This window comes from Rhinoderma darwinii, unplaced genomic scaffold, assembly GCF_050947455.1.
Source record: "Rhinoderma darwinii isolate aRhiDar2 unplaced genomic scaffold, aRhiDar2.hap1 Scaffold_4414, whole genome shotgun sequence".
Classification (NCBI taxonomy): Eukaryota; Metazoa; Chordata; class Amphibia; order Anura; family Rhinodermatidae; genus Rhinoderma; species Rhinoderma darwinii.
Window position 1 is genome coordinate 56,982 of NW_027463879.1, and position 27,759 is coordinate 84,740.

Genomic DNA, 27,759 nt, shown 5'->3' on the forward strand with positions numbered 1-27,759 from the left:
CTGCAGGATAATTATTAGGGTGCTGCAGGATAATTATTAGGGTGCTGCAGGGTAATTATTAGGGTGCTGCAGGATAATTATTAGGGTGCTGCAGGATAATTATTAGGGTGCTGCAGGGTAATTATTAGGGTGCTGCAGGGTAATTATTAGGGTGCTGCAGGATAATTATTAGGGTGCTGCAGGGTAATTATTAGGGTGCTGCAGGGTAATTATTAGGGTGCTGTGCGTTTATCTGCTGCTGTTTTGGGTCACCCAGTTTAAGGTCCTTTTACACGGGTCAGTTATGGGACAGACGCTCGTTCATCTTCGTATCGTCTTAAACGTGCAGAATATTCTGGTTGGCGGCAGCGGCGGCGCATCTTGGTGTGTAAACGGAGACGCGCTGCCGACATGATCAGGTTGTGATCGGGGGACTGATGTTTGGAATAGTTACCCCTGACTCATTATTTCACAAAGTGACAAACCTGCAGATGTTGTAGGACGGCGCTGAGAGGGGTCTCTGTGATCAGACACAGATCTGCGGAGCCCGGTTTTGGGTGTTTTGCTTTGGGCTCAAACTCTTTACCAGCCTCATGAAGGTTAATCTTCTGTACTCCGAACGTCAGCGCCTTCCTGTCCCCCTGAGAGAATAAAACATCCGCCAGTTCATCATAATGGGACACGCCAATAAGGCCCTCAGTATGACCCTCTACCTGTCAGTAAGACCCTCTACACATCAATAAGACCCCCTAGCTGTCAGTATGACCCTCTATCTGTCAGTGTGATCCTCTACCTGTCAGTGTGACCCTCTACCTGTCAGTATGACTCTCCACCTGTCAATAAGACCTCCTACCTGTCAGTATGACCCCCTACCTGTCAGTTTGACCCTCTACCTGTCAGTATGACCGTCTACCTGTCAGTATGACCCTCTACCTGTCAATAAGACCTCCTACCTGTCAGTATGACCCCCTACCTGTCAGTATGACCCCCTACCTGTCAGTATGACTCTCCACCTGTCAATAAGACCTCCTACCTGTCAGTATGACCCCCTACCTGTCAGTATGACCCCCTACCTGTCAGTATGACCCCCTACCTGTCAGTGTGACCCTCTACCTGTCAGTATGACCCTCTACCTGTCAATAAGACCTCCTACCAGTCAGTATGACCCCTACCTGTCAGTATGACCCTCTACCTGTCAGTGTGACCCTCTACCTGTCAGTGTGACCCTCTACCTGTCAGTGTGACCCTCTACCTGTCAGTATGACCCCCTACATGTCAGTGTGACCCTCTACCTGTCAGTGTGACCCTCTACCTGTCAGTATGACCCTCTACCTGTCAATAAGACCCCCTACATGTTACTATGACCCTCTACCTATCAATAAGACCTCCTACATGTCAGTGTGACCCTCTACCTGTCAGTGTGACACTCTACCTGTCAGTATGACTCTCCACCTGTCAATAAGACCTCCTACCTGTCAGTATGACCCCCTACCTGTCAGTTTGACCCTCTACCTGTCAGTATGACCGTCTACCTGTCAGTATGACCGTCTACCTGTCAGTATGACCCTCTACCTGTCAGTATGACCCTCTACCTGTCAGTAAGACCCTCTACCTGTCAGTGTGACCCTCTACATGTCAGTGTGACCCTCTACCTGTCAGTAAGACCCTCTACCTGTCAATAAGACCCCCCTACATGTTACTATATCCCTCTACCTATTAATAAGACCCCCTACCAGTCAGTATGACCCTCTACCTGTCAGTATGACCCCCTACATGTCAGTATGACCCTCTACCTGTCAGTAAGACCCTCTACCTGTCAATAAGACCCCCTACATGTTACTATGACCCTCTACCTATCAATAAGACCTCCTACATGTCAGTGTGACCCTCTACCTGTCAGTATGACCCTCTACCTGTCAGTATGACCCTCTACCTGTCAGTGTGACCCTCTACATGTCAGTATGACCCCCTACCTGTCAGTGTGACCCTCTACCTGTCAGTGTGACCCTCTACCTGTCAGTGTGACCCTCTACCTGTCAGTGTGACTCTCTACCTGTCAATAAGACCTCCTACCTGTCAGTATTACCCCCTACATGTCAGTGTGACCCCCTACATGTCAGTGTGACCCCCTACATGTCAGTGTGACCCTCTACCTGTCAGTGTGACCCTCTACCTGTCAGTGTGACCCTCTACCTGTCAGTTTGACCCTCTACCTGTCAGTTTGACCCTCTACCTGTCAGTTTGACCCTCTACCTGTCAGTAAGACCCTCTACATGTCAGTAAGACCCTCTACATGTCAGTAAGACCCTCTACATGTCAGTGTGACCCTCTACCTGTCAGTTTGACCCTCTACATGTCAGTGTGACCCTCTACATTTCAGTGTGACCCTCTACCTGTCAGTGTGACCCTCTACCTGTCAGTAAGACCCTCTACCTGTCAGTAAGACCCTCTACCTGTCAGTAAGACCGTCTACCTGTCAATAAGACCCCCCTACATGTTACTATGACCCTCTACCTATTAATAAGACCTCCTACATGTCAGTGTGACCCTCTACATGTCAGTGTGACCCTCTACCTGTCAGTTTGACCCTCTACCTGTCAGTTTGACCCTCTACCTGTCAGTTTGACCCTCTACCTGTCAGTGTGACCCTCTACCTGTCAGTAAGACCCTCTACCTGTCAGTAAGACCGTCTACCTGTCAGTATGACTCTCTACCTGTCAATAAGACCTCCTACCTGTCAGTATTAGCCCCTACATGTCAGTGTGACCCCCCTACATGTCAGTGTGACCCCCTACCTGTCAGTGTGACCCTCTACCTGTCAGTGTGACCCCCTACCTGTCAGTGTGACCCTCTACCTGTCAGTTTGACCCTCTACCTGTCAGTTTGACCCTCTACCTGTCAGTTTGACCCTCTACATGTCAGTAAGACCCTCTACCTGTCAGTGTGACCCTCTACCTGTCAGTGTGACCCTCTACCTGTCAGTGTGACCCTCTACCTGTCAGTGTGACCCTCTACCTGTCAGTAAGACCCTCTACCTGTCAGTAAGACCCTCTACCTGTCAGTAAGACCGTCTACATGTCAATAAGACCCCCCTACATGTTACTATGACCCTCTACCTATTAATAAGACCTCCTACATGTCAGTGTGACCCTCTACATGTCAGTGTGACCCTCTACATGTCAGTGTGACCCTCTACCTGTCAGTTTGACCCTCTACCTGTCAGTTTGACCCTCTACCTGTCAGTTTGACCCTCTACCTGTCAGTTTGACCCTCTACCTGTCAGTTTGACCCTCTACCTGTCAGTGTGACCCTCTACCTGTCAGTAAGACCGTCTACCTGTCAGTAAGACCGTCTACCTGTCAATAAGACCCCCCTACATGTTACTATGACCCTCTACCTATTAATAAGACCTCCTACATGTCAGTGTGACCCTCTACATGTCAGTGTGACCCTCTACATGTCAGTGTGACCCTCTACATGTCAGTATGACCCTCTACCTGTCCTACATCTATCAATAAGACCTCCTACATGTCAGTGTGACCCTCTACCTGTCAGTGTGACTCTCTACCTGTCAGTGTGACTCTTTACCTGTCAGTGTGACCCTCTACCTGTCAGTGTGACCCTCTACCTGTCAGTGTGACCCTCTACCTGTCAGTGTGACCCTCTACCTGTCAGTAAGACCCTCTACCTGTCCTACATCTATCAATAAGACCTCCTACATGTCAGTGTGACCCTCTACCTGTCAGTGTGACCCTCTACCTGTCAGTGTGACCCTCTACCTGTCAGTGTGACCCTCTACCTGTCAGTGTGACCCTCTACCTGTCAGTAAGACCCTCTACCTGTCCTACATCTATCAATAAGACCTCCTACATGTCAGTGTGACCCTCTACCTGTCAGTGTGACCCTCTACACGTCAGTGTGACCCTCTACACGTCAGTGTGACCCTCTACACGTCAGTGTGACCCTCTACCTATTAATAAGACCTCCTACATGTCAGTGTGACCCTCTACACGTCAGTATGACCCTCTACCTATTAATAAGACCTCCTACATGTCAGTGTGACCCTCTACACGTCAGTATGACCCTCTACACGTCAGTGTGACCCTCTACACGTCAGTATGACCCTCTACACGTCAGTATGACCCTCTACACGTCAGTGTGACCCTCTACACGTCAGTGTGACCCTCTACCTGTCAGTATGACCCTCTACCTCCAGTATGACCCTCTACCTGTCAGTGTGACCCTCTACCTGTCAGTATGACCCTCTACCTGTCAGTATGACCCTCTACCTGTCAGTAAGACCCTCTACCTGTTCTACATCTATCAGTAAGACATTTTGGATGAAGTGAAGGTTACGTCCCCTCTCAATATTTTTTAGCGATAACAATTTAGTTATAATCCTGAACAGGATGCTGCTCTGTAATATCTATAGGAAGCGAATCCTGCAGAGCCGGACACGAGCCGTACGTTTATCCCAGTAAAACACTTCATGTCGCGTGCGGCACCGGTTGGAGAAATAAATAGAAAATTGTGATCCCTGCGATCGACACGTCAGCGACTCAAATTCAGTGGAGGTGGAATATAAATTATAAGCAGCGCAGGAATCGCTGTCACCGCCGTACCCGGACGCAGCACGCGGCGAGTAATAGGAGGGAGGTTTCAGCACTTCTATCCGGAACAACTCCCATATACCCAAGAGCCGGCGTTGTGGCCGCGTCCACCAATTGTCTTATAGTAAGAATGTCCTTTGTTGCCCGTAGCAACCAATCAGAGCTCCGCTTCCATTTAACCTCAGCTCATTAACATCTTAACGACCGGCGTGTAGTGTTTCTACGTTGGCCGTTCAGGGCAGTTCTTCTGATGTGTCGCCTTTTCACGTCGGCGCTTCAGAAGAAGTTTTCCCACATCCGGCGTCAGGGCAACAACCGGAGACCACAAGCAGCAATAGCGAGCGCCACATCGAGTGGTTTTAGGGGGAGGGGGCTCCCTCTCTCACCCCACTGGCATTCCGCCATGAAATCGCGGGGTGTGGATGGTTTCTATGGCAGCCTGGGGGCCTAACAAAGGCCCCCAGGTCTGCCTTTAGTAAATGCCTGTCAGTTTTACACGGTCGGGCATATACCCTGCAATACAGAAGTATAAAAGCCATGAAAGATCGCACAGTGAAGTCCCCTGATGGGAATTAATAACAAGTTTAATAAAGTTTGTAATAAATAAATAAAAGTCCCAAGTAAAAAAAATATAACCCACTTTTTCCACTTACAAAATACTTTATTATGAAAAAAAGTGAAAAGTTCTGCATATTTGGTATCGCCGCGTCCGTATCGACCCCGACTATAAAGCGATTACATTATTTAACCCGCTCGGCAAACGCTGTAAAAAATAAAATTAAAAAATCAATACCAGAAGTGCTGCGTTCTGAGAATCCTGCCTAAAAAAAGAATTTATAGAAAGTGATCAAAAAGTCGCATCCAGAATGGAACCAATAAAAACGACAAGTCGTCCCGCAACAAAAAAAGCCCTCGTACAGCTGCATTGTGGGAAACATAAAAAAAGTTACGGCTCATTTAGAAAAAATAGAAGTGTTTACTGTGCCCCAAAATGGTGCAATTAAAAAATACAACTTGTTCCGCAAAATACAAGACCTCATACGGTCATGTCGATGCTAAAAAAAAAAAAGTTCGAGCTCTCTAAATGAGACGATGGAAAAACAAAAAAAATTGCTCGGTCATTAAGGTTTAAAATACCTCCAACATCAAAGGGGGAGATTTATCGAGACGTCTTATAGTAAGAATGGCCTCACCAAGACCCTCTACCCATCACCGAGACCCTCCACTCCTCACCGAGACCCTCCACTCCTCACCGAGACCCTCCACCCCTCACCGAGACCCTCTACCCATCACCGAGACCCTCCACTCCTCACCGAGACCCTCCACTCCTCACCGAGACCCTCCACTCATCACCGAGACCCTCCACCCATCACCGAGACCCTCTACCCATCACCGAGACCCATCACCGAGACCCTCCACCCATCACCGAGACCCTCCACCCATCACCGAGACACTCTACACATCACCGAGACCCTCCACCCATCACCGAGACCCTCCACCCATCACCGAGACCCTCCACTCATCACCGAGACCCTCCACCCATCACCGAGACCCTCCACCCATCACTGAGACCCTCCACCCATCACCGAGACCCTCCACTCATCACCGAGACCCTCCACCCATCACTGAGACACTCCACTCATCTTTGAGACCCTCCACCCATCACCGAGACCCTCCACCTATCACCGAGACCCTCCACCTATCACCGAGACCCTCTACCCATCACCGAGACCCTCTACCCATCACCGAGACCCTCTACCCATCACCGAGACCCTCTACCCATCACCGAGACCCTCCACCCATCACCGAGACCCTCTACCCATCACCGAGACCCTCTACCCATCACCGAGACCCTCTACCCATCACCGAGACCCTCTACCTATCACTAAGACTTCTACGTGTCTATTATTCCGTCAGTAATATCTTCTACCAGTCAGTAATATCTTCTACCCGTCAGTAAGATCTTCTACCCGTCAGTAAGATCTTCTACCCGTCAGTAAGATCTTCTACCCGTCAGTAAGATCTTCTACCCGTCAGTAAGATCTTCTACCCGTCAGTAATATCTTCTACCCGTCAGTAAGCTGCTGCTTCTTCTCTTCGTGTCTCTGAGTCTATTCCCAGTCCTCATGAATCCGCAGGACAGATCATGTCCCATACCCCATATTTCTAGAAAAGAGGTGAGGAACCCCTAAAATATGAGTGATTTGGGCATATGAGGTTGTGACCCAGCTTTTCTCAAGCCCTGAATGGCAGATCTGTCTATCCATACAAAACATCTCCCACCCGAGTGACTGCAGAACTAGACAGAGCAGCTGTTCAGGACTCTAGGAAAGCTGGATCGCCAGCTCTGAGTAATGGTGGACATGTGGCTGTCACCCCGCAGGATCGGATATAAGGATCCGCCAGATAGAAGAGGGCGACTCCGTCCCGGCCTCTTGACACACGGGGTGAGTATTAGGAGTCTGTACCTTGAAGGTGACGACGTTCATCCCCAGCACCCGCGTGTAGAAGCCGACCGTCTCCTCTATACTCTGCACCGTCAGCACCAGGTGATCCAGATGTTTTATACTAAACGGAGCCCGAGAATCCGAAACGTGGCGGAAAATCTGAGAGCCGACCTGAAACAGAAATAGCGCAAGATCAGAAAACCACTCTCCTGAAATACTCTGTGCTGCAGTGGATCATGCTCCTTCCCTAATGTAACTATCACCACCCGAATAATCAGCAAGCTGCTTTCCTGAAATACTCTGTGTTGCCGAGGACCTCGCTCCTTTCATTATATAAATACGACTTCCCTCAAGATCAGCAAGCGGCTTTCTGAGTCTGTGACTTCCAACAATATCATGAGCCCAAAGTGTTAGCGCAGCACAGCTGCAGCATGGTGTATATATGAGGTGGTATTACCTGGGCTCTGGGTATCAGCAGGCAGTACAGGGGCAGCATGGTGTATATATGAGGTGGTATTACCTGGGCTCTGGGTATCAGCAGGCGGTACAGGGGCAGCATGGTGTATATATGAGGTGGTATTACCTGGGCTCTGGGTATCAGCAGGCGGGTACAGGAGCAGCATGGTGTATATATGAGGGGGTATTACCTGGGCTCTGGGTATCAGCAGGCAGTACAGGGGCAGCATGGTGTATATATGAGGGGGTATTACCTGGGCTCTGGGTATCAGCAGGCAGTACAGAGGCAGCATGGTGTATATATGAGGTGGTATTACCAGGGCTCTGGGTATCAGCAGGCAGTACAGGGGCAGCATGGTGTATATATGAGGTGTATTACCTGGGCTCTGGGTATCAGCAGGCAGTACAGGGCAGCATGGTGTATATATGAGGGGGTATTACCTGGGCTCTGGGTATCAGCAGGCGGTACAGGGGCAGCATGGTGTATATATGAGGTGGTATTACCTGGGCTCTGGGTATCAGCGGGCAGTACAGGGGCAGCATGGTGTATATATGAGGTGGTATTACCTGGGCTCTTGGTATCAGCAGGCAGTACAGGGGCAGCATGGTGTATATATGAGGGGGTATTACCTGGGCTCTGGGTATCAGCAGGCAGTACAGGGGCAGCATGGTGTATATATGAGGGGGTATTACCTGGGCTCTGGGTATCAGCAGGCAGTACAGGGGCAGCATGGTGTATATATGAGGTGGTATTACCCGGGCTCTGGGTATCAGCAGGCAGTACAGGGGCAGCATGGTGTATATATGAGGGGTATTACCTGGGCTCTGGGTATCAGCAGGCGGTACAGTGGCAGCATGGTGTATATATGAGGGGGTATTACCTGGGCTCTGGGTATCAGCAGGCAGTACAGGGGCAGCATGGTGTATATATGAGGGGGTATTACCTGGGCTCTGGGTATCAGCAGGCAGTACAGGGGCAGCATGGTGTATATATGAGGTGGTATTACCTGGGCTCTGGGTATCAGCAGGCAGTACAGGGGCAGCATGGTGTATATATGAGGGGGTATTACCTGGGCTCTGGGTATCAGCAGACAGTACAGGGGCAGCATGGTGTATATATGAGGGGTATTACCTGGGCTCTGGGTATCAGCAGGCAGTACAGGGGCAGCATGGTGTATATATGAGGGGTATTACCTGGGCTCTGGGTATCAGCAGGCAGTACAGGGGCAGCATGGTGTATATATGAGGGGGTATTACCTGGGCTCTGGGTATCAGCAGGCAGTACAGGGGCAGCATGGTGTATATATGAGGGGTATTACCTGGGCTCTGGGTATCAGCAGGCGGTACAGGGGCAGCATGGTGTATATATAAGGGGGTATTACCTGGGCTCTGGGTATCAGCAGGCAGTACAGGGGCAGCATGGTGTATATATGAGGTGGTATTACCTGGGCTCTGGGTATCAGCAGGCAGTACAGGGGCAGCATGGTGTATATATGAGGGGGTATTACCTGGGCTCTGGGTATCAGCGGGCAGTACAGGGGCAGCATGGTGTATATATGAGGGGGTATTACCTGGGCTCTGGGTATCAGCAGGCAGTACAGGGGCAGCATGGTGTATATATGAGGTGGTATTACCTGGGCTCTGGGTATCAGCAGGCAGTACAGGGGCAGCATGGTGTATATATGAGGGGGTATTACCTGGGCTCTGGGTATCAGCAGGCAGTACAGGGGCAGCATGGTGTATATATGAGGGGGTATTACCTGGGCTCTGGGTATCAGCAGGCAGTACAGGGGCAGCATGGTGTATATATGAGGGGGTATTACCTGGGCTCTGGGTATCAGCAGGCAGTACAGGGGCAGCATGGTGTATATATGAGGTGGTATTACCTGGGCTCTGGGTATCAGCAGGCAGTACAGGGGCAGCATGGTGTATATATGAGGGGTATTACCTGGGCTCTGGGTATCAGCAGGCAGTACAGAGGCAGCATGGTGTATATATGAGGGGGTATTACCTGGGCTCTGGGTATCAGCAGGCAGTACAGGGGCAGCATGGTGTATATATGAGGTGTATTACCTGGGCTCTGGGTATCAGCAGGCAGTACAGGGGCAGCATGGTGTATATATGAGGTGGTATTACCTGGGCTCTGGGTATCAGCAGGCAGTACAGGGGCAGCATGGTGTATATATGAGGTGGTATTACCTGGGCTCTGGGTATCAGCAGGCAGTACAGGGGCAGCATGGTGTATATATGAGGTGGTATTACCTGGGCTCTGGGTATCAGCAGGCAGTACAGGGGCAGCATGGTGTATATATGAGGGGGTATTACCTGGGCTCTGGGTATCAGCAGGCAGTACAGGGGCAGCATGGTGTATATATGAGGTGTATTACCTGGGCTCTGGGTATCAGCAGGCAGTACAGGGGCAGCATGGTGTATATATGAGGGGGTATTACCTGGGCTCTGGGTATCAGCAGGCAGTACAGGGGCAGCATGGTGTATATATGAGGAGGTATTACCTGGGCTCTGGGTATCAGCAGGCAGTACAGAGGCAGCATGGTGTATATATGAGGTGGTATTACCTGGGCTCTGGGTATCAGCAGGCAGTACAGAGGCAGCATGGTGTATATATGAGGGGGTATTACCTGGGCTCTGGGTATCAGCAGGCAGTACAGAGGCAGCATGGTGTATATATGAGGTGGTATTACCTGGGCTCTGGGTATCAGCAGGCAGTACAGGGGCAGCATGGTGTATATATGAGGGGGTATTACCTGGGCTCTGGGTATCAGCAGGCAGTACAGAGGCAGCATGGTGTATATATGAGGTGGTATTACCTGGGCTCTGGGTATCAGCAGGCAGTACAGGGGCAGCATGGTGTATATATGATGTGGTATTACCTGGGCTCTGGGTATCAGCAGGCAGTACAGAGGCAGCATGGTGTATATATGAGGTGGTATTACCTGGGCTCTGGGTATCAGCAGGCAGTACAGGGGCAGCATGGTGTATATATGAGGTGGTATTACCTGGGCTCTGGGTATCAGCAGGCAGTACAGAGGCAGCATGGTGTATATATGAGGTGGTATTACCTGGGCTCTGGGTATCAGCAGGCAGTACAGGGGCAGCATGGTGTATATATGAGGTGGTATTACCTGGGCTCTGGGTATCAGCGGGCAGTACAGGGGCAGCATGGTGTATATATGAGGGGGTATTACCTGGGCTCTGGGTATCAGCGGGCAGTACAGGGGCAGCATGGTGTATATATGAGGGGGTATTACCTGGGCTCTGGGTATCAGCGGGCAGTACAGGGGCAGCATGGTGTATATATGAGGTGGTATTACCTGGGCTCTGGGTATCAGCAGGCAGTACAGGGGCAGCATGGTGTATATATGAGGGGGTATTACCTGGGCTCTGGGTATCAGCAGGCGGTACAGGGGCAGCATGGTGTATATATGAGGTGGTATTACCTGGGCTCTGGGTATCAGCAGGCAGTACAGGGGCAGCATGGTGTATATATGAGGGGGTATTACCTGGGCTCTGGGTATCAGCAGGCAGTACAGGGGCAGCATGGTGTATATATGAGGTGGTATTACCTGGGCTCTGGGTATCAGCAGGCAGTACAGGAGCAGCATGGTGTATATATGAGGTGGTATTACCTGGGCTCTGGGTATCAGCAGGCGGTACAGGAGCAGCATGGTGTATATATGAGGGGGTATTACCTGGGCTCTGGGTATCAGCAGGCAGTACAGGGGCAGCATGGTGTATATATGAGGGGGTATTACCTGGGCTCTGGGTATCAGCAGGCAGTACAGGGGCAGCATGGTGTATATATGAGGAGGTATTACCTGGGCTCTGGGTATCAGCAGGCAGTACAGGGGCAGCATGGTGTATATATGAGGGGGTATTACCTGGGCTCTGGGTATCAGCAGGCAGTACAGGGGCAGCATGGTGTATATATGAGGTGGTATTGCCTGGGCTCTGGGTATCAGCAGGCGGTACAGGGGCAGCATGGTGTATATATGAGGGGGTATTACCTGGGCTCTGGGTATCAGCAGGCAGTACAGGGGCAGCATGGTGTATATATGAGGGGGTATTACCTGGGCTCTGGGTATCAGCAGGCAGTACAGGGGCAGCATGGTGTATATATGAGGTGGTATTACCTGGGCTCTGGGTATCAGCAGGCGGTACAGGGGCAGCATGGTGTATATATGAGGGGGTATTACCTGGGCTCTGGGTATCAGCAGGCGGTACAGGGGCAGCATGGTGTATATATGAGGTGGTATTACCTGGGCTCTGGGTATCAGCAGGCAGTACAGGGGCAGCATGGTGTATATATGAGGGGGTATTACCTGGGCTCTGGGTATCAGCGGGCAGTACAGGGGCAGCATGGTGTATATATGAGGGGGTATTACCTGGGCTCTGGGTATCAGCAGGCAGTACAGGGGCAGCATGGTGTATATATGAGGGGGTATTACCTGGGCTCTGGGTATCAGCAGGCAGTACAGGGGCAGCATGGTGTATATATGGGGTGGTATTACCTGGGCTCTGGGTATCAGCAGGCGGTACAGGGGCAGCATGGTGTATATATGAGGGGGTATTACCTGGGCTCTGGGTATCAGCAGGCGGGTACAGGGGCAGCATGGTGTATATATGAGGTGGTATTACCTGGGCTCTGGGTATCAGCAGGCAGTACAGGGGCAGCATGGTGTATATATGAGGTGGTATTACCTGGGCTCTGGGTATCAGCAGGCGGTACAGGGGCAGCATGGTGTATATATGAGGTGGTATTACCTGGGCTCTGGGTATCAGCAGGCGGTACAGGGGCAGCATGGTGTATATATGAGGGGGTATTACCTGGGCTCTGGGTATCAGCAGGCGGTACAGTGGCAGCATGGTGTATATATGAGGTGGTATTACCTGGGCTCTGGGTATCAGCAGGCAGTACAGGGGCAGCATGGTGTATATATGAGGGGGTATTACCTGGGCTCTGGGTATCAGCAGGCAGTACAGGGGCAGCATGGTGTATATATGAGGGGGTATTACCTGGGCTCTGGGTATCAGCAGGCAGTACAGGGGCAGCATGGTGTATATATGAGGTGGTATTACCTGGGCTCTGGGTATCAGCAGGCAGTACAGGGGCAGCATGGTGTATATATGAGGTGGTATTGCCTGGGCTCTGGGTATCAGCAGGCGGTACAGGGGCAGCATGGTGTATATATGAGGGGGTATTACCTGGGCTCTGGGTATCAGCAGGCTGTACAGGGGCAGCATGGTGTATATATGAGGGGTATTACCTGGGCTCTGGGTATCAGCAGGCAGTACAGCTGCAGCATGGTGTATATATGAGGGGGTATTACCTGGGCTCTGGGTATCAGCAGGCAGTACAGGGGCAGCATGGTGTATATATGAGGGGGTATTACCTGGGCTCTGGGTATCAGCAGGCAGTACAGGGGCAGCATGGTGTATATATGAGGGTGTATTACCTGGGCTCTGGGTATCAGCAGGCAGTACAGGGGCAGCATGGTGTATATATGAGGGGGTATTACCTGGGCTCTGGGTATCAGCAGGCAGTACAGGGGCAGCATGGTGTATATATGAGGAGGTATTACCTGGGCTCTGGGTATCAGCGGGCAGTACAGGGGCAGCATGGTGTATATATGAGGAGGTATTACCTGGGCTCTGGGTATCAGCGGGCAGTACAGGGGCAGCATGGTGTATATATGAGGGGGTATTACCTGGGCTCTGGGTATCAGCAGGCTGTACAGGGGCAGCATGGTGTATATATGAGGTGGTATTACCTGGGCTCTGGGTATCAGCGGGCAGTACAGGGGCAGCATGGTGTATATATGAGGTGGTATTACCTGGGCTCTGGGTATCAGCAGGCAGTACAGGGGCAGCATGGTGTATATATGAGGGGGTATTACCTGGGCTCTGGCTATCAGCAGGCAGTACAGGGGCAGCATGGTGTATATATGAGGTGGTATTACCTGGGCTCTGGGTATCAGCAGGCAGTACAGGAGCAGCATGGTGTATATATGAGGGGGTATTACCTGGGCTCTGGGTATCAGCAGGCGGTACAGCTGCAGCATGGTGTATATATGAGGTGGTATTACCTGGGCTCTGGGTATCAGCAGGCAGTACAGGGGCAGCATGGTGTATATATGAGGGGGTATTACCTGGGCTCTGGGTATCAGCAGGCAGTACAGGGGCAGCATGGTGTATAAATGAGGTGGTATTACCTGGGCTCTGGGTATCAGCAGGCAGTACAGGGGCAGCATGGTGTATATATGAGGGGGTATTACCTGGGCTCTGGGTATCAGCAGGCAGTACAGGGGCAGCATGGTGTATATATGAGGTGGTATTACCTGGGCTCTGGGTATCAGCAGGCAGTACAGGGGCAGCATGGTGTATATATGAGTGGGTATTACCTGGGCTCTGGGTATCAGCAGGCTGTACAGGGGCAGCATGGTGTATATATGAGGGGTATTACCTGTGCTCTGGGTATCAGCAGGCAGTACAGGGGCAGCATGGTGTATATATGAGGTGGTATTACCTGGGCTCTGGGTATCAGCAGGCAGTACAGGGGCAGCATGGTGTATATATGAGGTGGTATTACCTGGGCTCTGGGTATCAGCAGGCAGTACAGGGGCAGCATGGTGTATATATGAGGAGGTATTACCTGGGCTCTGGGTATCAGCAGGCAGTACAGGGGCAGCATGGTGTATATATGAGGTGGTATTACCTGGGCTCTGGGTATCAGCAGGCAGTACAGGGGCAGCATGGTGTATATATGAGGGGGTATTACCTGGGCTCTGGGTATCAGCGGGCAGTACAGGGGCAGCATGGTGTATATATGAGGTGGTATTACCTGGGCTCTGGGTATCAGCAGGCGGTACAGGGGCAGCATGGTGTATATATGAGGTGGTATTACCTGGGCTCTGGGTATCAGCAGGCAGTACAGGTGCAGCATGGTGTATATATGAGGTGGTATTACCTGGGCTCTGGGTATCAGCAGGCAGTACAGGGGCAGCATGGTGTATATATGAGGTGGTATTACCTGGGCTCTGGGTATCAGCAGGCAGTACAGGGGCAGCATGGTGTATATATGAGGTGGTATTACCTGGGCTCTGGGTATCAGCAGGCAGTACAGGGGCAGCATGGTGTATATATGAGGTGGTATTACCTGGGCTCTGGGTATCAGCAGGCAGTACAGGGGCAGCATGGTGTATATATGAGGGGGTATTACCTGGGCTCTGGGTATCAGCAGGCAGTACAGGGGCAGCATGGTGTATATATGAGGTGGTATTACCTGGGCTCTGGGTATCAGCAGGCAGTACAGGAGCAGCATGGTGTATATATGAGGTGGTATTACCTGTGCTCTGGGTATCAGCAGGCTGTACAGGGGCAGCATGGTGTATATATGAGGGGGTATTACCTGGGCTCTGGGTATCAGCGGGCAGTACAGGGGCAGCATGGTGTATATATGAGGTGGTATTACCTGGGCTCTGGGTATCAGCAGGCGGTACAGTGGCAGCATGGTGTATATATGAGGAGGTATTACCTGGGCTCTGGGTATCAGCAGGCAGTACAGGGGCAGCATGGTGTATATATGAGGGGGTATTACCTGGGCTCTGGGTATCAGCAGGCAGTACAGGGGCAGCATGGTGTATATATGAGGTGGTATTACCTGGGCTCTGGGTATCAGCAGGCAGTACAGGAGCAGCATGGTGTATATATGAGGTGGTATTACCTGTGCTCTGGGTATCAGCAGGCTGTACAGGGGCAGCATGGTGTATATATGAGGGGGTATTACCTGGGCTCTGGGTATCAGCGGGCAGTACAGGGGCAGCATGGTGTATATATGAGGTGGTATTACCTGGGCTCTGGGTATCAGCAGGCAGTACAGGGGCAGCATGGTGTATATATGAGGGGTATTACCTGGGCTCTGGGTAGCAGCAGGCAGTACAGGGGCAGCATGGTGTATATATGAGGGGGTATTACCTGGGCTCTGGGTATCAGCAGGCGGTACAGTGGCAGCATGGTGTATATATGAGGAGGTATTACCTGGGCTCTGGGTATCAGCAGGCAGTACAGGGGCAGCATGGTGTATATATGAGGGGGTATTACCTGGGCTCTGGGTATCAGCAGGCAGTACAGGGGCAGCATGGTGTATATATGAGGGGGTATTACCTGGGCTCTGGGTATCAGCAGGCTGTACAGGGGCAGCATGGTGTATATATGAGGTGGTATATATGGTATATATGGTGTATATATGAGGGGGTATTACCTGGGCTCTGGGTATCAGCAGGCAGTACAGGGGCAGCATGGTGTATATATGAGGGGGTATTACCTGGGCTCTGGGTATCAGCAGGCAGTACAGGGGCAGCATGGTGTATATATGAGGTGGTATTACCTGGGCTCTGGGTATCAGCAGGCAGTACAGGGGCAGCATGGTGTATATATGAGGGTGTATTACCTGGGCTCTGGGTATCAGCAGGCGGTACAGGGGCAGCATGGTGTTTATATGAGGGGGTATTACCTGGGCTCTGGGTATCAGCGGGCAGTACAGGGGCAGCATGGTGTATATATGAGGTGGTATTACCTGGGCTCTGGGTATCAGCGGGCAGTACAGGGGCAGCATGGTGTATATATGAGGGGGTATTACCTGGGCTCTGGGTATCAGCAGGCGGGTACAGGGGCAGCATGGTGTATATATGAGGTGGTATTACCTGGGCTCTGGGTATCAGCAGGCAGTACAGGGGCAGCATGGTGTATATATGAGGTGGTATTACCTGGGCTCTGGGTATCAGCAGGCAGTACAGGGGCAGCATGGTGTATATATGAGGTGGTATTACCTGGGCTCTGGGTATCAGCAGGCGGTACAGGGGCAGCATGGTGTATATATGAGGTGGTATTACCTGGGCTCTGGGTATCAGCAGGCGGTACAGGGGCAGCATGGTGTATATATGAGGGGGTATTACCTGGGCTCTGGGTATCAGCAGGCAGTACAGGGGCAGCATGGTGTATATATGAGGGGGTATTACCTGGGTTCTGGGTATCAGCATGCAGTACAGGGGCAGCATGGTGTATATATGAGGTGGTATTACCTGGGCTCTGGGTATCAGCAGGCGGGTACAGGGGCAGCATGGTGTATATATGAGGTGGTATTACCTGGGCTCTGGGTATCAGCAGGCAGTACAGGGGCAGCATGGTGTATATATGAGCGGGTATTACCTGGGCTCTGGGTATCAGCAGGCAGTACAGGGGCAGCATGGTGTATATATGAGGGGGTATTACCTGGGCTCTGGGTATCAGCGGGCAGTACAGGGGCAGCATGGTGTATATATGAGGGGGTATTACCTGGGCTCTGGGTATCAGCAGGCGGGTACAGGGGCAGCATGGTGTATATATGAGGTGGTATTACCTGGGCTCTGGGTATCAGCAGGCAGTACAGGGGCAGCATGGTGTATATATGAGCGGGTATTACCTGGGCTCTGGGTATCAGCAGGCAGTACAGGGGCAGCATGGTGTATATATGAGGGGGTATTACCTGGGCTCTGGGTATCAGCAGACAGTACAGGGGCAGCATGGTGTATATATGAGGGGTATTACCTGGGCTCTGGGTATCAGCAGGCAGTACAGGGGCAGCATGGTGTATATATGAGGTGGTATTACCTGGGCTCTGGGTATCAGCGGGCAGTACAGGGGCAGCATGGTGTATATATGAGGGGGTATTACCTGGGCTCTGGGTATCAGCAGGCAGTACAGGGGCAGCATGGTGTATATATGAGGTGGTATTACCTGGGCTCTGGGTATCAGCAGGCAGTACAGGTGCAGCATGGTGTATATATGAGGGGTATTACCTGTGCTCTGGGTATCAGCAGGCAGTACAGGGGCAGCATGGTGTATATATGAGGGGTATTACCTGGGCTCTGGGTATCAGCAGGCTGTACAGGGGCAGCATGGTGTATATATGAGGTGTATTACCTGGGCTCTGGGTATCAGCAGGCAGTACAGGGGCAGCATGGTGTATATATGAGGTGGTATTACCTGGGCTCTGGGTATCAGCAGGCAGTACAGGGGCAGCATGGTGTATATATGAGGGGGTATTACCTGGGCTCTGGGTATCAGCGGGCAGTACAGGGGCAGCATGGTGTATATATGAGGGGGTATTACCTGGGCTCTGGGTATCAGCAGGCGGTACAGTGGCAGCATGGTGTATATATGAGGGGGTATTACCTGGGCTCTGGGTATCAGCGGGCAGTACAGGGGCAGCATGGTGTATATATGAGGGGGTATTACCTGGGCTCTGGGTATCAGCAGGCAGTACAGGGGCAGCATGGTGTATATATGAGGGGGTATTACCTGGGCTCTGGGTATCAGCAGGCAGTACAGGGGCAGCATGGTGTATATATGAGGGGTATTACCTGGGCTCTGGGTATCAGCAGGCAGTACAGGGGCAGCATGGTGTATATATGAGGTGGTATTACCTGGGCTCTGGGTATCAGCAGGCGGTACAGGAGCAGCATGGTGTATATATGAGGGGGTATTACCTGGGCTCTGGGTATCAGCAGGCAGTACAGGGGCAGCATGGTGTATATATGAGGGGGTATTACCTGGGCTCTGGGTATCAGCGGGCAGTACAGGGGCAGCATGGTGTATATATGAGGTGGTATTACCTGGGCTCTGGGTATCAGCAGGCAGTACAGGGGCAGCATGGTGTATATATGAGGGGGTATTACCTGGGCTCTGGGTATCAGCAGGCAGTACATGGGCAGCATGGTGTATATATGAGGGGGTATTACCTGGGCTCTGGGTATCAGCAGGCGGTACAGGGGCAGCATGGTGTATATATGAGGGGGTATTACCTGGGCTCTGGGTATCAGCAGGCAGTACAGGGGCAGCATGGTGTATATATGAGGTGGTATTACCTGGGCTCTGGGTATCAGCAGGCAGTACAGGGGCAGCATGGTGTATATATGAGGGGTATTACCTGGGCTCTGGGTATCAGCAGGCAGTACAGGGGCAGCATGGTGTATATATGAGGGGGTATTACCTGGGCTCTGGGTATCAGCAGGCAGTACAGAGGCAGCATGGTGTATATATGAGGTGGTATTACCTGGGCTCTGGGTATCAGCAGGCAGTACAGAGGCAGCATGGTGTATATATGAGGTGGTATTACCTGGGCTCTGGGTATCAGCAGGCAGTACAGGGGCAGCATGGTGTATATATGAGGTGTATTACCTGGGCTCTGGGTATCAGCAGGCAGTACAGGGGCAGCATGGTGTATATATGAGGGGGTATTACCTGGGCTCTGGGTATCAGCAGGCAGTACAGGGGCAGCACGGTGTATATATGAGGGGGTATTACCTGGGCTCTGGGTATCAGCAGGCAGTACAGGGGCAGCACGGTGTATATATGAGGGGGTATTACCTGGGCTCTGGGTATCAGCAGGCTGTACAGGGGCAGCATGGTGTATATATGGGGTGGTATTACCTGGGTTCTGGGTATCAGCAGGCAGTACAGGGGCAGCATGGTGTATATATGAGGGGGTATTACCTGGGCTCTGGGTATCAGCAGGCTGTACAGGGGCAGCATGGTGTATATATGAGGTGGTATTACCTGGGTTCTGGGTATCAGCAGGCAGTACAGGGGCAGCATGGTGTATATATGAGGGGGTATTACCTGGGCTCTGGGTATCAGCAGGCAGTACAGGGGCAGCACGGTGTATATATGAGGGGGTATTACCTGGGCTCTGGGTATCAGCAGGCAGTACAGGGGCAGCATGGTGTATATATGAGGGGGTATTACCTGGGCTCTGGGTATCAGCGGGCAGTACAGGGGCAGCATGGTGTATATATGAGGGGGTATTACCTGGGCTCTGGGTATCAGCAGGCAGTACAGGGGCAGCATGGTGTATATATGAGGTGGTATTACCTGGGCTCTGGGTATCAGCGGGCAGTACAGGGGCAGCATGGTGTATATATGAGGTGGTATTACCTGGGCTCTGGGTATCAGCGGGCAGTACAGGGGCAGCATGGTGTATATATGAGGTGGTATTACCTGGGCTCTGGGTATCAGCAGGCAGTACAGGGGCAGCATGGTGTATATATGAGGTGGTATTACCTGGGCTCTGGGTATCAGCAGGCAGTACAGGGGCAGCATGGTGTATATATGAGGTGGTATTACCTGGGCTCTGGGTATCAGCAGGCGGTACAGGGGCAGCATGGTGTATATATGAGGGGGTATTACCTGGGCTCTGGGTATCAGCAGGCAGTACAGGGGCAGCATGGTGTATATATGAGGGGGTATTACCTGGGCTCTGGGTATCAGCAGGCAGTACAGGGGCAGAATGGTGTATATATGAGGGGGTATTACCTGGGTTCTGGGTATCAGCAGGCAGTACAGGGCAGCATGGTGTATATATGAGGTGGTATTACCTGGGCTCTGGGTATCAGCAGGCAGTACAGGGGCAGCATGGTGTATATATGAGGGGGTATTACCTGGGCTCTGGGTATCAGCAGGCAGTACAGGGGCAGCATGGTGTATATATGAGGGGTATTACCTGGGCTCTGGGTATCAGCAGGCAGTACAGGGGCAGCATGGTGTATATATGAGGGGGTATTACCTGGGCTCTGGGTATCAGCAGGCAGTACAGGGGCAGCATGGTGTATATATGAGGGGGTATTACCTGGGCTCTGGGTATCAGCGGGCAGTACAGGGGCAGCATGGTGTATATATGAGGTGGTATTACCTGGGCTCTGGGTATCAGCAGGCAGTACAGGGGCAGCATGGTGTATATATGAGGGGGTATTACCTGGGCTCTGGGTATCAGCAGGCGGTACAGGAGCAGCATGGTGTATATATGAGGTGGTATTACCTGGGCTCTGGGTATCAGCAGGCAGTACAGGGGCAGCATGGTGTATATATGAGGGGGTATTACCTGTGCTCTGGGTATCAGCAGGCAGTACAGGGGCAGCATGGTGTATATATGAGGGGGTATTACCTGGGCTCTGGGTATCAGCAGGCAGTACAGGGGCAGCATGGTGTATATATGAGGTGGTATTACCTGGGCTCTGGGTATCAGCAGGCAGTACAGGGGCAGCATGGTGTATATATGAGGGGGTATTACCTGTGCTCTGGGTATCAGCAGGCAGTACAGGGGCAGCATGGTGTATATATGAGGTGGTATTACCTGGGCTCTGGGTATCAGCAGGCAGTACAGGGGCAGCATGGTGTATATATGAGGGTGTATTACCTGGGCTCTGGGTATCAGCAGGCAGTACAGGGGCAGCATGGTGTATATATGAGGGGGTATTACCTGGGCTCTGGGTATCAGCAGGCAGTACAGGGGCAGCATGGTGTATATATGAGGGGGTATTACCTGGGCTCTGGGTATCAGCAGGCAGTACAGGGGCAGCATGGTGTATATATGAGGTGGTATTACCTGGGCTCTGGGTATCAGCAGGCAGTACAGGGGCAGCATGGTGTATATATGAGGTGGTATTACCTGGGCTCTGGGTATCAGCAGGCTGTACAGGGGCAGCATGGTGTATATATGAGGGGGTATTACCTGGGCTCTGGGTATCAGCAGGCAGTACAGGGGCAGCATGGTGTATATATGAGGTGGTATTACCTGGGCTCTGGGTATCAGCAGGCAGTACAGGGGCAGCATGGTGTATATATGAGGGGGTATTACCTGGGCTCTGGGTATCAGCGGGCAGTACAGGGGCAGCATGGTGTATATATGAGGTGGTATTACCTGGGCTCTGGGTATCAGCAGGCAGTACAGGGGCAGCATGGTGTATATATGAGGGGGTATTACCTGGGCTCTGGGTATCAGCAGGCGGTACAGGGGCAGCATGGTGTATATATGAGGTGGTATTACCTGGGCTCTGGGTATCAGCAGGCGGTACAGGGGCAGCATGGTGTATATATGAGGGGGTATTACCTGGGCTCTGGGTATCAGCATGCAGTACAGGGGCAGCATGGTGTATATATGATGTGGTATTACCTGGGCTCTGGGTATCAGCAGGCGGTACAGGGGCAGCATGGTGTATATATGAGGGGGTATTACCTGGGTTCTGGGTATCAGCAGGCAGTACAGGGGCAGCATGGTGTATATATGAGGGGTATTACCTGGGCTCTGGGTATCAGCAGGCAGTACAGGGGCAGCATGGTGTATATATAAGGGGGTATTACCTGGGCTCTGGGTATCAGCGGGCAGTACAGGGGCAGCATGGTGTATATATGAGGTGGTATTACCTGGGCTCTGGGTATCAGCGGGCAGTACAGGGGCAGCATGGTGTATATATGAGGGGGTATTACCTGGGCTCTGGGTATCAGCAGGCGGGTACAGGGGCAGCATGGTGTATATATGAGGTGGTATTACCTGGGCTCTGGGTATCAGCAGGCAGTACAGGGGCAGCATGGTGTATATATGAGGGGGTATTACCTGGGTTCTGGGTATCAGCAGGCGGGTACAGGGGCAGCATGGTGTATATATGAGGTGGTATTACCTGGGTTCTGGGTATCAGCAGGCGGGTACAGGGGCAGCATGGTGTATATATGAGGGGGTATTACCTGGGCTCTGGGTATCAGCAGGCAGTACAGGGGCAGCATGGTGTATATATGAGGGGGTATTACCTGGGCTCTGGGTATCAGCAGGCAGTACAGGGGCAGCATGGTGTATATATGAGGGGTATTACCTGGGCTCTGGGTATCAGCGGGCAGTACAGGGGCAGCATGGTGTATATATGAGGTGGTATTACCTGGGCTCTGGGTATCAGCAGGCAGTACAGGGGCAGCATGGTGTATATATGAGGTGGTATTACCTGGGCTCTGGGTATCAGCAGGCAGTACAGGGGCAGCATGGTGTATATATGAGGTGGTATTACCTGGGCTCTGGGTATCAGCAGGCAGTACAGGGGCAGCATGGTGTATATATGAGGTGGTATTACCTGGGCTCTGGGTATCAGCAGGCAGTACAGGGGCAGCATGGTGTATATATGAGGGGGTATTACCTGGGCTCTGGGTATCAGCGGGCAGTACAGGGGCAGCATGGTGTATATATGAGGGGGTATTACCTGGGCTCTGGGTATCAGCAGGCAGTACAGGGGCAGCATGGTGTATATATGAGGGGGTATTACCTGGGCTCTGGGTATCAGCAGGCAGTACAGAGGCAGCATGGCGTATATATGAGGGGTATTACCTGGGCTCTGGGTATCAGCGGGCAGTACAGGGGCAGCATGGTGTATATATGAGGGGTATTACCTGGGCTCTGGGTATCAGCAGGCAGTACAGGGGCAGCATGGTGTATATATGAGGGGGTATTACCTGGGCTCTGGGTATCAGCGGGCAGTACAGGGGCAGCATGGTGTATATATGAGGGGGTATTACCTGGGCTCTGGGTATCAGCAGGCAGTACAGGGGCAGCATGGTGTATATATGAGGGGGTATTACCTGGGCTCTGGGTATCAGCAGGCAGTACAGGGGCAGCATGGTGTATATATGGGGTGGTATTACCTGGGCTCTGGGTATCAGCAGGCAGTACAGGGGCAGCATGGTGTATATATGAGGGGGTATTACCTGGGCTCTGGGTATCAGCAGGCGGTACAGGGGCAGCATGGTGTATATATGAGGTGGTATTACCTGGGCTCTGGGTATCAGCAGGCAGTACAGGAGCAGCATGGTGTATATATGAGGGGGTATTACCTGGGCTCTGGGTATCAGCAGGCAGTACAGGGGCAGCATGGTGTATATATGAGGGGGTATTACCTGGGCTCTGGGTATCAGCAGGCAGTACAGGGGCAGCATGGTGTATATATGAGGGGGTATTACCTGGGCTCTGGGTATCAGCAGGCAGTACAGGGGCAGCATGGTGTATATATGAGGGGGTATTACCTGGGCTCTGGGTATCAGCAGGCAGTACAGGGGCAGCATGGTGTATATATGAGGAGGTATTACCTGTGCTCTGGGTATCAGCAGGCAGTACAGGGGCAGCATGGTGTATATATGAGGTGGTATTACCTGGGCTCTGGGTATCAGCAGGCAGTACAGGGGCAGCATGGTGTATATATGAGGGGGTATTACCTGGGTTCTGGGTATCAGCAGGCAGTACAGGGGCAGCATGGTGTATATATGAGGGGGTATTACCTGGGCTCTGGGTATCAGCAGGCAGTACAGGGGCAGCATGGTGTATATATGAGGTGGTATTACCTGGGCTCTGGGTATCAGCAGGCAGTACAGGGGCAGCATGGTGTATATATGAGGGGGTATTACCTGGGCTCTGGGTATCAGCAGGCAGTACAGGGGCAGCATGGTGTATATATGAGGTGGTATTACCTGGGCTCTGGGTATCAGCAGGCAGTACAGGGGCAGCATGGTGTATATATGAGGTGGTATTACCTGGGCTCTGGGTATCAGCAGGCAGTACAGGGGCAGCATGGTGTATATATGAGGGGGTATTACCTGGGCTCTGGGTATCAGCAGGCAGTACAGGGGCAGCACGGTGTATATATGAGGTGGTATTACCTGGGCTCTGGGTATCAGCAGGCGGTACAGGGGCAGCATGGTGTATATATGAGGGGGTATTACCTGGGCTCTGGGTATCAGCAGGCAGTACAGGGGCAGCATGGTGTATATATGAGGGGGTATTACCTGGGCTCTGGGTATCAGCAGACAGTACAGGGGCAGCATGGTGTATATATGAGGGGTATTACCTGGGCTCTGGGTATCAGCAGGCAGTACAGGGGCAGCATGGTGTATATATGAGGTGGTATTACCTGGGCTCTGGGTATCAGCAGGCAGTACAGGTGCAGCATGGTGTATATATGAGGGGGTATTACCTGGGCTCTGGGTATCAGCAGGCGGTACAGGGGCAGCATGGTGTATATATGAGGGGGTATTACCTGGGTTCTGGGTATCAGCAGGCAGTACAGGAGCAGCATGGTGTATATATGAGGGGGTATTACCTGGGCTCTGGGTATCAGCAGGCGGTACAGGGGCAGCATGGTGTATATATGAGGTGGTATTACCTGGGCTCTGGGTATCAGCAGGCGGTACAGGGGCAGCATGGTGTATATATGAGGGGTATTACCTGTGCTCTGGGTATCAGCAGGCAGTACAGGGGCAGCATGGTGTATATATGAGGGGGTATTACCTGGGCTCTGGGTATCAGCGGGCAGTACAGGGGCAGCATGGTGTATATATGAGGGGGTATTACCTGGGCTCTGGGTATCAGCAGGCAGTACAGGGGCAGCATGGTGTATATATGAGGGGGTATTACCTGGGCTCTGGGTATCAGCAGGCAGTACAGGGGCAGCATGGTGTATATATGAGGGGGTATTACCTGGGCTCTGGGTATCAGCAGGCAGTACAGGGGCAGCATGGTGTATATATGAGGTGGTATTACCTGGGCTCTGGGTATCAGCAGGCAGTACAGGGGCAGCATGGTGTATATATGAGGGGGTATTACCTGGGCTCTGGGTATCAGCAGGCAGTACAGGAGCAGCATGGTGTATATATGAGGGGGTATTACCTGGGCTCTGGGTATCAGCAGGCAGTACAGGGGCAGCATGGTGTATATATGAGGTGGTATTACCTGGGCTCTGGGTATCAGCAGGCAGTACAGGGGCAGCATGGTGTATATATGAGGTGGTATTACCTGGGCTCTGGGTATCAGCAGGCAGTACAGGGGCAGCATGGTGTATATATGAGGTGGTATTACCTGGGCTCTGGGTATCAGCAGGCAGTACAGGGGCAGCATGGTGTATATATGAGGGGGTATTACCTGGGCTCTGGGTATCAGCAGGCAGTACAGGGGCAGCATGGTGTATATATGAGGGGGTATTACCTGGGCTCTGGGTATCAGCAGGCAGTACAGGGGCAGCATGGTGTATATATGAGGGGGTATTACCTGGGCTCTGGGTATCAGCAGGCAGTACAGGGGCAGCATGGTGTATATATGAGGTGGTATTACCTGGGCTCTGGGTATCAGCAGGCAGTACAGGGGCAGCATGGTGTATATATGAGGGTGTATTACCTGGGCTCTGGGTATCAGCAGGCAGTACAGGGGCAGCATGGTGTATATATGAGGGGGTATTACCTGGGCTCTGGGTATCAGCAGGCAGTACAGGGGCAGCATGGTGTATATATGGGGTGGTATTACCTGGGTTCTGGGTATCAGCAGGCAGTACAGGGGCAGCATGGTGTATATATGAGGTGGTATTACCTGGGCTCTGGGTATCAGCAGGCAGTACAGGGGCAGCATGGTGTATATATGAGGGGGTATTACCTGGGCTCTGGGTATCAGCAGGCAGTACAGGGGCAGCATGGTGTATATATGAGGGGGTATTACCTGTGCTCTGGGTATCAGCAGGCAGTACAGGGGCAGCATGGTGTATATATGAGGAGGTATTACCTGGGCTCTGGGTATCAGCAGGCGGTACAGGGGCAGCATGGTGTATATATGAGGGGGTATTACCTGGGCTCTGGGTATCAGCGGGCAGTACAGGGGCAGCATGGTGTATATATGAGGAGGTATTACCTGGGCTCTGGGTATCAGCAGGCAGTACAGGGGCAGCATGGTGTATATATGAGGGGGTATTACCTGGGCTCTGGGTATCAGCGGGCAGTACAGGGGCAGCATGGTGTATATATGAGGTGGTATTACCTGGGCTCTTGGTATCAGCAGGCAGTACAGGGGCAGCATGGTGTATATATGAGGGGTATTACCTGTGCTCTGGGTATCAGCAGGCAGTACAGGGGCAGCATGGTGTATATATGAGGAGGTATTACCTGGGCTCTGGGTATCAGCAGGCGGTACAGGGGCAGCATGGTGTATATATGAGGGGGTATTACCTGGGCTCTGGGTATCAGCGGGCAGTACAGGGGCAGCATGGTGTATATATGAGGTGGTATTACCTGGGCTCTGGGTATCAGCAGGCAGTACAGGGGCAGCATGGTGTATATATGAGGGGGTATTACCTGGGCTCTGGGTAGCAGCAGACAGTACAGGGGCAGCATGGTGTATATATGAGGTGGTATTACCTGGGCTCTGGGTATCAGCAGGCAGTACAGGGGCAGCATGGTGTATATATGAGGTGGTATTACCTGGGCTCTGGGTATCAGCAGGCAGTACAGGGGCAGCATGGTGTATATATGAGGTGGTATTACCTGGGCTCTGGGTATCAGCAGGCAGTACAGGGGCAGCATGGTGTATATATGAGGTGGTATTACCTGGGCTCTGGGTATCAGCAGGCGGTACAGGGGCAGCATGGTGTATATATGAGGGGGTATTACCTGGGCTCTGGGTATCAGCAGGCAGTACAGGGGCAGCATGGTGTATATATGAGGTGGTATTACCTGGGCTCTGGGTATCAGCAGGCAGTACAGGGGCAGCATGGTGTATATATGAGGTGGTATTACCTGGGCTCTGGGTATCAGCAGGCTGTACAGGGGCAGCATGGTGTATATATGAGGAGGTATTACCAGGGCTCTGGGTATCAGCAGGCAGTACAGGGGCAGCATGGTGTATATATGAGGGGGTATTACCTGGGCTCTTGGTATCAGCAGACAGTACAGGGGCAGCATGGTGTATATATGAGGTGGTATTACCTGGGCTCTGGGTATCAGCAGGCAGTACAGGGGCAGCATGGTGTATATATGAGGTGGTATTACCTGAGCTCTGGGTATCAGCAGGCAGTACAGGGGCAGCATGGTGTATATATGAGGTGGTATTACCTGGGCTCTGGGTATCAGCGGGCAGTACAGGGGCAGCATGGTGTATATATGAGGTGGTATTACCTGGGCTCTGGGTATCAGCAGGCAGTACAGGGGCAGCATGGTGTATATATGAGGGGTATTACCCGGGCTCTGGGTATCAGCAGGCAGTACAGGGGCAGCATGGTGTATATATGAGGGGGTATTACCTGGGCTCTGGGTATCAGCAGGCGGTACAGGAGCAGCATGGTGTATATATGAGGTGGTATTACCTGGGCTCTGGGTATCAGCAGGCAGTACATGGGCAGCATGGTGTATATATGAGGGGGTATTACCTGGGCTCTGGGTATCAGCAGGCAGTACAGGGGCAGCATGGTGTATATATGAGGTGGTATTACCTGGGCTCTGGGTATCAGCAGGCAGTACAGGGGCAGCATGGTGTATATATGAGGGTGTATTACCTGGGCTCTGGGTATCAGCAGGCAGTACAGGGGCAGCATGGTGTATATATGAGGTGGTATTACCTGGGCTCTGGGTATCAGCAGGCTGTACAG

The 27,759-nt window shown here is 52.2% G+C and overlaps 1 protein-coding gene across 1 annotated transcript in view; it reads right to left on the reverse strand.

Moving 5' to 3' along the window:
* GLOD5 (glyoxalase domain containing 5) overlaps positions 1–27,759 on the reverse strand; it is a 40,911-nt gene that overhangs the window by 2,563 nt on the left and 10,589 nt on the right. Inside the window, exons 2-3 of the mRNA XM_075848650.1 lie at positions 7,058–7,207; positions 465–620 (exon numbers count right to left, since the gene is read on the reverse strand). Coding sequence (XP_075704765.1) covers positions 465–620; positions 7,058–7,207 — 306 coding nt within the window. The remainder of the gene's footprint in view (positions 1–464; positions 621–7,057; positions 7,208–27,759) is intronic.